General features: G+C 53.6%; 1 protein-coding gene across 3 annotated transcripts; it reads right to left on the bottom strand.

The window, feature by feature from the left end:
• Positions 1 to 167: 167 nt before the first annotated feature.
• PPM1M (protein phosphatase, Mg2+/Mn2+ dependent 1M) lies at positions 168 to 9,010 on the bottom strand. Of its 3 annotated transcripts, none has more exons than XM_074913810.1 (10): positions 8,790 to 9,010; positions 7,316 to 7,439; positions 6,410 to 6,664; positions 5,778 to 5,890; positions 5,150 to 5,234; positions 4,703 to 4,821; positions 4,143 to 4,206; positions 2,660 to 2,767; positions 2,216 to 2,364; positions 168 to 1,933 (listed from the first exon to the last, which is right to left on the bottom strand). In XM_074913810.1, exons 1-10 carry the CDS (start codon positions 9,005 to 9,007, stop codon positions 1,789 to 1,791), a joined length of 1,380 nt encoding a protein of 459 aa, XP_074769911.1. In that variant the 5' UTR covers positions 9,008 to 9,010; the 3' UTR covers positions 168 to 1,788. The 3 variants fall into 3 exon arrangements, with proteins under 3 accessions (XP_074769911.1, XP_074769913.1, XP_074769914.1); XM_074913812.1 differs by having other exon boundaries at positions 169 to 1,933; positions 7,260 to 7,439; positions 8,790 to 8,927; XM_074913813.1 differs by lacking the exon at positions 8,790 to 9,010 and adding an exon at positions 8,221 to 8,325 and having other exon boundaries at positions 169 to 1,933; positions 7,260 to 7,439.
• Positions 9,011 to 9,054: the final 44 nt, after the last annotated feature.

Genomic DNA, 9,054 nt, shown 5'->3' on the forward strand with positions numbered 1-9,054 from the left:
GCTCTGTACTGGAAATTTGGATGCTTTGAAGCTATCACTACATAAATTGTCCATTTTAAGAGCTTTTTTCTTGCCTAGGAATGTATTCGGATAGGGAAGCAGTCTTGCAACAGCTGCTTGTTGAGGTACAGTGCCCTACGTAAAGGGGTGTTCACAGAAGCCTGTGGTCTGGATGGAAGAGCTGAGCCCTTTCTCAGCAGGAAGGTGGGGAAATAGCTTGTTGGTTTGGAGTAATGGGAGATTTGGGTCATTACAAGTACATCTCTACATAGTATGACATCTGCAGGGGGGATGGCAGCTACCACCAAGTTAACATGGGTAAAACCCCATGTGCGTTGTTTTCAGGTTAAACTCAAGAGGATGGGGGAAAAGCGAAACTGGAGAAAAACTTTTTGTTCTACCCCTTGCTTAAACCATGAGCAGAGAAGGCTGCCTCATTCCTGGGTCCAGGCCTCCCACTGCAGGAAATCATCTTTCAACACCCAGCCCTCGGGGTAGCACTGCTAAGGGAATACTTGTAGTGAGAAACTGTTTTTTGGCAAAGACTCCCCTGCGATTTTTTAAGGCTGTTTTTCTCCATCTCGGGTCTGGTTAAAACCTCTGTCAGGAGTAAAACTGCAGTAAGATGCCTGGAAAAAAAAAAAAAAAGGCTTTCATCCTTGTGGAACTTAAAACACACACTGGGGTTTGTCTGCCTCACTAGGGAATCTTGCAACTTGAGTAACAAATAATGAAAACCAAAGTGGGGCCTTGGGGAGATGGGAAGCTTGTCCAAACTTGAATCTGCCTTGGCTAATGAGCAGCTTGAGAAGCAGATTCTCAAGAGTTTAAGGCACAACTCTGGCATGTTGTCTGTGCTGCTGTTCCTGGTGTAGTAAGTGTAAGCACTTGAGGTCCAGCACTGCAGACAGATTTGAACAAACTTGGGTTTATTTTACTTGGAGCTCTTCTACTAAATCGGCTGATGTACTTAAACACTTCAGTTCTTGTCAGTGCTACTGCTACAAAAGCAGCTTTGCTGTCAGAAATTACCTGAATGAATAGAAAAAGTGTTAGCAAGTGGTGTGGACTAAGGTTTGTTAGAAATCTGTATGTTGTATTACATACTGATATGCTCAAATGCTCTTAAATAACAGTAAGGCACGTATTTTTACACAGGAGGCTGCTGTACACAGATGTGTAGCTTCTGTGTGTTGAGGGGGTGCTGCCTATAAATGGCAACTTTCTGAAGAGGTTGGGGCTACTGCCTCAGCGTCTGCATTCCACAGGCACAGCTGTGCCGAGTGCTGTCACAGCAGCAACTCCTGGGTTTTCAGTACATCTCGTGTTTCAGCAAAGGGATACGAGGGACTCTTTTGCTTACACATCTGGTTTTACACAGCTTGGTTCAAGTCTGATTAAAAGCCAGCTCTTGAGACTGGTAGGATCGCATCTGATCCTCATTCTTCAATATTAAAAAGGGAAAAGAGTCACTAGAAACATAAATTTGAGTCTTGCTGTACTGCAAAGATCTTGGAAATAGCATCCTTCAGCTTGCATGGCCCCCTCTGCAATTTATCCTTGGCCCAACAATGAGAAAGGAGTAAGAGGAGTGATTTGTTGCCCACTGTTCCTCTCTTGCATGTTCTTAAGCAGCTAATGTTTATCTTCTGCATAAGTACCAGCTGTGCATTTTCAGGTTTTGCTGGAAGGGAGCATACGTGCACAGCAGAAATCCCTCAGTCTCTGATCGGTGCTGAATAGTACCACAGGAGGAGGCACAGAGATCCTGTGCATCATTGCTAACAGTCAGTCCTCATCCCTCTTGTGCAGTGGGATGACAAATACAGAGATGTCATCGTAGGATGCCTCGCGGCTGTCATCCAACATCCACTGGTGGCCTCTCTTCTTTCCCCTGGCTCTGCATACCAAGCACTTGGCCAGTTCTGAAAATCTGTGGGTGGAAAAAATGCAAGGTTGGGGTTAACATGGCACTACTCTCTTAAGAACAATATTGAAATGTGATTTTTACATTGTCAAAATATTAGGGTTTTTTTAAAGACACCAGCTTTATCATTGTTCCTTTAAGATGGGGAAAGATCAGAATGCAGTTTCCCTAAATCAGAGGAAGGGTGCTTGGTCATGCCAGAGCTGACCTAGAAGCAAAGTGATCTCAGCCTGCTTTTGATCTGACCAGGTTCTTCGGAAGGGAAAACACCAGCAATGCTGGTATTACCTGTGAGGATCTGTCCTGTTTTCTGCAAGGAAGCTCCTGACCACATGGGCCACCTCTTTGTTACACAGAACATCCCAAAGGCCATCAGTTGCCATGATGAGGACATCGTCTTCCTTAATGTTGTGCTGAGCAAATTCAAATACATTCACCTGGAAAGCACAAGAGTAAATTGGTGACAATTCCTGCAGTGTACTGGAGGGGCCAAAGAGATGACTCTTTGCCCGAGAGATGACAAACTAGGACCGGGGTGCTTTGACTCCTTTATGTCCCCTTGCTGCTGTGCTTCTAGATTCATGTCCTGGGGATTGTCTCAGCATGATGTGGGGAGATGGGGAATGGAAAAAGGACACAGCTAAGACCTGCCAGGTCTGTAAGAGGTGGGTGCTATAAAGGAGGAGCAGCATGTTTAATTCCATTCTGACATTCCCATGTGCTGTGACTGACCTTGGGAATGCAGGAGAGGAAAGGTTTGACTTCAATGTTGGTGTCGATGACTTTGAGTTGATGATCCCCCAGACCTCGAGAGACAGCCAGAGTCCCCAGCAAGCGAGCCTGGCCCCAAACAAAGCAAAACAGTATTGAAAGACAAGAATGTGGCAACTTTAAAGGCTGACGTGTGGCCTGACTGATCTATGTGTTGCCTTCAGGACCCTTCTCCAAGCACCACCCAGAACAGCCCCTGGCGACTTCAGAGATGGAGGAATGATCAGAACTGATGGCCTGATATGAGTGTGGAGACAGCCTGCCTGTGGAAGGCTCCTGGTGGCTCACAGTGTGCTCTGGAGTTAGTACCTGTGTTCTGGGTAATGCTACAGACCTCAGGAAGCCCATGGTGGCATCTGCTCTTGATTTGGAGTGGTGGGGAAGAAAACTTGGTGGGGTGGGGGGGCTCAAGGAGTCCCTTCTCCTGGCAAAGAGGGTTCTGCACTGTCTCTTTGCAGAGGGAGTGTGTGGGAATACAACAGAAGATTGGTGAGGAGGATTGTAAACACGCTCAAGCGTTGAAAAGCACATATATCGTACTAAGCGTTGTTTAGTTTTGCATGCTTGATAGGTAGAATGTCTGCTTAGATAACATAGGCCTGTGATAGACTCAGAGGCACCTTACCAAACATGTTTGAGATTCCTGCCCTGCTGTGGGAAAGATCAAAGCACAGTGGAAAACTACGCCTGCAAAAATCTTGGATACACAGGAAAAAGCAGCAGGTTCAAGATCTTTTCTTTTTGGCTAGCAAGGACTGAGCTCTGTGGCGCCTGTGTCCCTACTTGTGTGCCTCTGGCCAGGTGCTGCTGCAGTGATCCCCCAGGCTGTGAGGTAACAAGAATAAATTTACTCTTTGCATTTCATCCGTGGTTTTGTGGTTGTTCCTGCGTCCTGCCTGTGCAGGCTCACACAGGGTGGCATGCAGGTTGTAGTGCTGTGGGAGGTGAAGGGGCTTTCTGCTTGACTCCAGCCAGCAGACACTGGATGTGTACAGTCATCGCTTCTCCCTGGTGCCTCCTTCCCTCCCCAGGCTCCATTTCTCAGCCTCTCCTCGAGGGTTTGTGGGAAAAGTGCTAGAACTGGAGGAGACAGTCCAAAGTGGAATCTGATTGAAATAAGTTTTCGTCTGAAATTGAGTTCTTGTGCGCAAGGGGAGATGAGAAAAGGGCAGGCTGGCTCAGGGGTGCTGCCTGCTCTGCTAGCAGGTACTCTGGAGGAGGTGCAACCTCTGTTCCGGAGGGCTCTGGTTTACACTAACCAGGCAGCACGGTGCTAGTGAAGGGAGCTGTGGGACTGCGCCATGCTAGAGCCCCCCCAGAGCACTGGGTGTGCTGCAGCCCCAATCTGCCGTATAGTGCCCTGGAGTGTGACTGAGTGACAGGGATGCTGAGGACCCCCAGCAGACTTGCCTCTGCCTTCCCAGTGTGTAAAGCATTAAGCTACCTGCTTCCCGTGACCATGGACAAGAGGATACTTGAGGTCAGCTTTCTCCACCATCTTGTATCCCCTAGAACAGAGAATTCACCATCGATTTGGGATTTATCTGACTTGACAGTACAACCAAGTCAAAGCATTTTGACTGAGATTCAACCCTTGTGGTGCCCCCATGCACAGGCAGCTGACTGAGGACAGGGCAAGGTGACTTGTTGAAGCAGATGCAGTGAAGATGACCCCTTGCTGAATGCCCAGGTGGTTTTCCCTCTCCTCTTCATCCCCAGCTTGCACTTGCACTACACTGGAACTCTCTGCACCAGCCCCACCTCGCAGGATCCCCGAAGGACCATCTCAGTTGTTCTCTAATTGCCCTGCCAGAGTCCCAGTCCCTCCATCATGGGGAAGGCTGCTCACAGCATCATCGTTCACCTGATCTGGCACAGCTTTGCACTGCCAAGCCCACTGCTCTTGCCAGTGGGCCACGCCCCTTCTCCCTGCACCTCCCCATCACTGTGAGCCGGTAAAGCTGCCCTGTGCCACAACCTTATCCTCAGGCAGAAAGGACTCACCAGCCCTCCATGAAGTAATCCCGGTACAAGACTTTCTGGCCCACGTCATCTCCCTTCAACCTCCGTGGAAACTCAAAGCGTGTGAACTCGCCATCCAGGAGCTTTGGGAAAAGAAAAGCCTGGAGGCGGGAATGAAAGCATGAAGATGGACAGGTTCTGCTTCAGTGGAGCAGGGCACCAGAATGGCTTCTGCCTCAGGACTGGCACTCCCAGCAGCACAATGGAGAACAGAACTGGGAAAGCACATCCCAAGGAGGACGTAAGCATCTCCCATACTAAAGGCTGTTGGTTGAATCTTGTCCCCAGCCCTCCTTGGCTAGTGCCAGATGGCATTCTAGCTGCATAGTGGCCTTTGAGAAAAGCTGGTGGTCCTCTTGCCACCAGCCCTTTCTGACCCAGAGGGATGCTCATGGCTGGATTGTCTGATGCATGGAAGGAGTCACTCACCAGGTGCTGGATTCGCTGCCTCTCTGTCTCAGGTGTGAACTCACAGCTCATGGGCACAACATCGTCCTTCAGAACAAGAATTGCCCTGTGATGGGGAAGAGGCAAAAAGCTGAGCTGTCACTGCAGCCCTCCTCTTACTGAGGTTAGCCCCAGAGTCAGCCAGGTGTGGGCCAGGGGGTAACCAGTGGCAGAACAATGCCAGAATATAGCTCTGCACCCAGAAACATTTAAAAATGCCAGTGTATTTTAAATAACTCCATTGCAATTGCACTGTTGCAGCAGAGGACTGAGCTTGCCTGGTCTGACAATGGTAGAATTCACTGCTAGAGGAAGGGTGAGCCAAGGTCAGATGAGGAAGCTCTTGAAATCACCTTCCACTTTTAAACACCTGCCAGGCTGAGGTTACTGCTGCACTACCACCCTAGTGCTGCCCTGTGGCTGGGCAGCGTTAGTCCCTTGAAATCCCAAAACCCTTCCTGGAAGCATGAGAGCACCTGTCCTTCCATCAGGTCCTGTGGCAGGCAGGAGGGAAATGGCTGGATTGCACATTTAGCTTCTGCAGGATTAAATAAGCTGCTGGAAGCCTTGCTCATCTCCCAGCTCTCATCCCCCTTTTATTATAGCTCACCTGCTGTCCCCAGCATTAGCCACATACAGCTTTCCCTGGAAATAAAGGGCAGCCAGAGCAGTGCAGCCTCCTGTCTGGTTTGTAGCTTCCATCTCCTGGCCGATTACTTCATCCTGTTGGTTTAAATAAGTTTGGAGAGTGACATGAGCCAGGCTGCTGCTTTCTGCTGCTACCTCATGCCTCCCAGCAGAAATCCAGAACTAAAACTGATTGCAGACAGCCACGGGAAACCAGCAAGGCGAAAGACAATGTTGCTTCGGTACAGCCAACAAAACTGTTGCTGCTTGACTAAGAACTGCTTTAGGAGCACGATGGGGAGACCTCAAACTTGTATGTGCTGTACAGGTGTGACAGTAGCCACCACCTAGTCCTAAGGAAGTGTAACTGCTGGGTGCAGTTTAGCAGAGATGCTGTCACTTTGCTCTGGGTCAGCACTGCTGACATACAATAGATCCGAGGCAGATCTTGGGGAGCTGACCCCGTGCAATCTCAGCACGCTTGAAGGTTTGGCTGAATGTTCCTGCCTGCTCTATGAGCTGCAGAACTGCAGACCTTGCCCACCGTGGGCAGCGGGGAGGGACAGACTGACTGCTTAGGGCAGCAGGAGTGCTGCCCTGCTCGGGGGTACTCACACATTCCTGGAAGGCGTTCTCCAGCGCTCCCACCACCAGGTCCTCTGCCTGGATGTGCTTCTCCTCCACGAACTGGGGGTCACTATCACAAACGCAGCGTCCGCTGAGATGCATGGGGGGACAGGCCTCTGTGATGCCTCCCACAACCTCCTCCAGCTTCTGCTTGATGCAGTAGTGCAAGTAGTTGGAGGCGATGATGGCAGCTTCTGGGCCACCGTGGCCATCAAACAGTGCCCAGTAGTAACCGGTCAGAAACTGCAGCAAGGAAGAGGGACAGCGGGGAAGAAGGGCTGGAGAGGTTGAACAGGTGGCAGGCTCACAGCCAGGACATCATTGTACATGTTTTGCCTGGCTTTTCCATCCCAGCTACCCTTCCCTGACACCAGATAATCTCCTGAGCAGCTCAAATTCACGTGATGCCCGTGTGCTGCTCTGCCAGGCCAGTCACCTGAGCTCTGAGCAGCTGGATTTGCTGCCACCCACCCTCACGCACTGCTCTTCTGTGTTTTAGGGGAGATAGGGCCATTTTACAAGAGGTGAGGCAGAGCTGCTCCCAGGTGAGAGCATCCCTTGTACCTGCTTCATGTTGCTGTCCCCAAGTGATGACAACACACATCAGCCCTTGAAAGCAGAGTGAGGACAGTAAAGGAAAGGTGAGGCAGCAAGTAAAGGGCTTGGGCAACCTTAAGTGCTGCAAGTCATGGGCCACGGAAGTAGAAATGGCACATACAGGCAGACCTGGGTGTTTGCTGGCCAGACCTAAGGCACATGGGTACCCTAAATGTGTGCAACGAGGGGTTTCAGCACATGGACATGTAGGACTGATGGGGAAACCCTGTGTTTCCTGTACCTGGGCCCTTGGGTGCAGACCAGGGCCGGCAGCAGGGTGAGCACAGGGGGCTGTACCTGCGTGGAGCACAGGATCAGCCATTCCTCATCCTCCTCCAGGCCTGGCTCTCTCCTCCGGATGGAGATCTGACAGCAGGCCGCCTGGTCCTCGTTGAACTCCGACTTCTCAGCATTGATAACCCTGGGGGTGCAAATGCTCCAGGTAAGGCGTGTGGATGTGCTGCACCTCGCCTGCTCCCTGCCAGCTGGGCTGGGTGCTCCGCAGCCGCGGCGAACGGCTGCACCTCGCCCCTTCCTTCCAGCTCCATGCTCCCTACGCCCTTTTCAAACTCGAGGATCTCTTTGCTAGGGATATACTAAATAACCAGTCCTTTATGTGCAGCAGGGAAAAGCTTGGCCAGGGACATAGGGACCAGTGAGTGGTGTTGGAGCACCCTGGCCGCAGGCCGCCCCTGTCAGCAGCCCACACTGTGCTATTTCCTTGGTGACACAGTGAATTGCAAAACCACCACTGTTGTTTTTCCTTCCAGCGCTGCTAATGTTTGTCCCCGAATTTCCTTGCACAGCTCTCCTGGCACTGCTTCTCTCTCCATACTGCACCATCCCATGACCACAGGGGTCGTGACGTGGTCTGGCCAGGATTTTGGAACAGCTCCTGGCTGGAGTTGTGCCTGATCAATCTCCTTTGCCCTTAAAAACGGGAAACTGAGATTTCCCGTGATCTTCCCCCTCTAGGAGCAAGGGGATAGACGCTTGGTGCTGTTAGCCCCAAGAAACTCCCCCCCTGCCCCAAGCATCCACCCTGCTCCCCCCTGCGAGGGGGGGCTTTCTGCCCACCGCTGCCCAGCACAGCTGAAGAGCCCTGCCTGTGCAGCTCCCTGCAACCAGGGCGCAGAGCATCCCAGCAGTAAAATTAAGGTGTAAACATCACTGGCAGCTGGAGACGAGATACTTGAACTGACCTGATTCTGCTCTCGGGGCTGCCCCTGCCACTTGTCCCAAGCAATGGCGACCTGCTCTGCGGCTGGCAGGGTGCAGGCAGCTAAATGCAGGCAGGGGAGCGGGCAGGTGTGTCCCACGCTGCTGCCTCCCCGGGAAGGGAGGGAAGAAGGGCCGAGGAGAGCCTGCCGCCACCTCCAACCCTGCTCTGCTGCTGTGCCCGCAGGAGGAAGCGGCTCCCCCCGCGCAGGCAGGCGCGGGCAGGGGCCGATCCCTGCCTCCAGCCGCCCTTCTCCAGGGGGAGGCCGAGCCTCCGCGCCTGGGCAGGGGCTGCGGCCGAGGGGAGCGGCGCGGGGCAGTGCGGGGGAAGAACCGGGGTGCGAACGCCCCCCCGGGCACCGCCTAAACCCCCCCCCCCCCCCCGCAGCCCTCACGCCCCCCAAGAGCCCCCTAAACCCCCCCGCAGACCCCGGCCGTCCCCCCAAACCTGCCCGAACCCCTGTAACACCCTGGGAGACCCTCTAAGCCCGCGCCCCCCGCGGGTCTCCCGAAGCCCCCTTCCCGGGCGGCCCCGCTGCCGACCCGCACTCACTCCGCGTAGCCCGCGCCCCAGGGCAGGGGCCGCTCGGGCCCGGTGCCCCGCACGGCCCGCCCGCCCCGCGGGCTCTCGTCGGCGCCGCCGCCACGCAGGAACTTGGGCCGGCGGTAGCGGAGGGCGGCGGGCGGCGGGCTGGGGCCGGGCCCCTGCGTGCCCCCGGGCCGCTCCGCGGGGCCGCCCCGCCGCAACCGCCGCAGCCACTCGCCGGACATGGCGGGGCCCGCCGGGGGCGCGCGCGGCGCTACCGCCCTCCGCCAGG

Source organism: Athene noctua, chromosome 10 (genome assembly GCF_965140245.1).
Source record: "Athene noctua chromosome 10, bAthNoc1.hap1.1, whole genome shotgun sequence".
Lineage (NCBI taxonomy): Eukaryota > Metazoa > Chordata > Aves > Strigiformes > Strigidae > Athene > Athene noctua.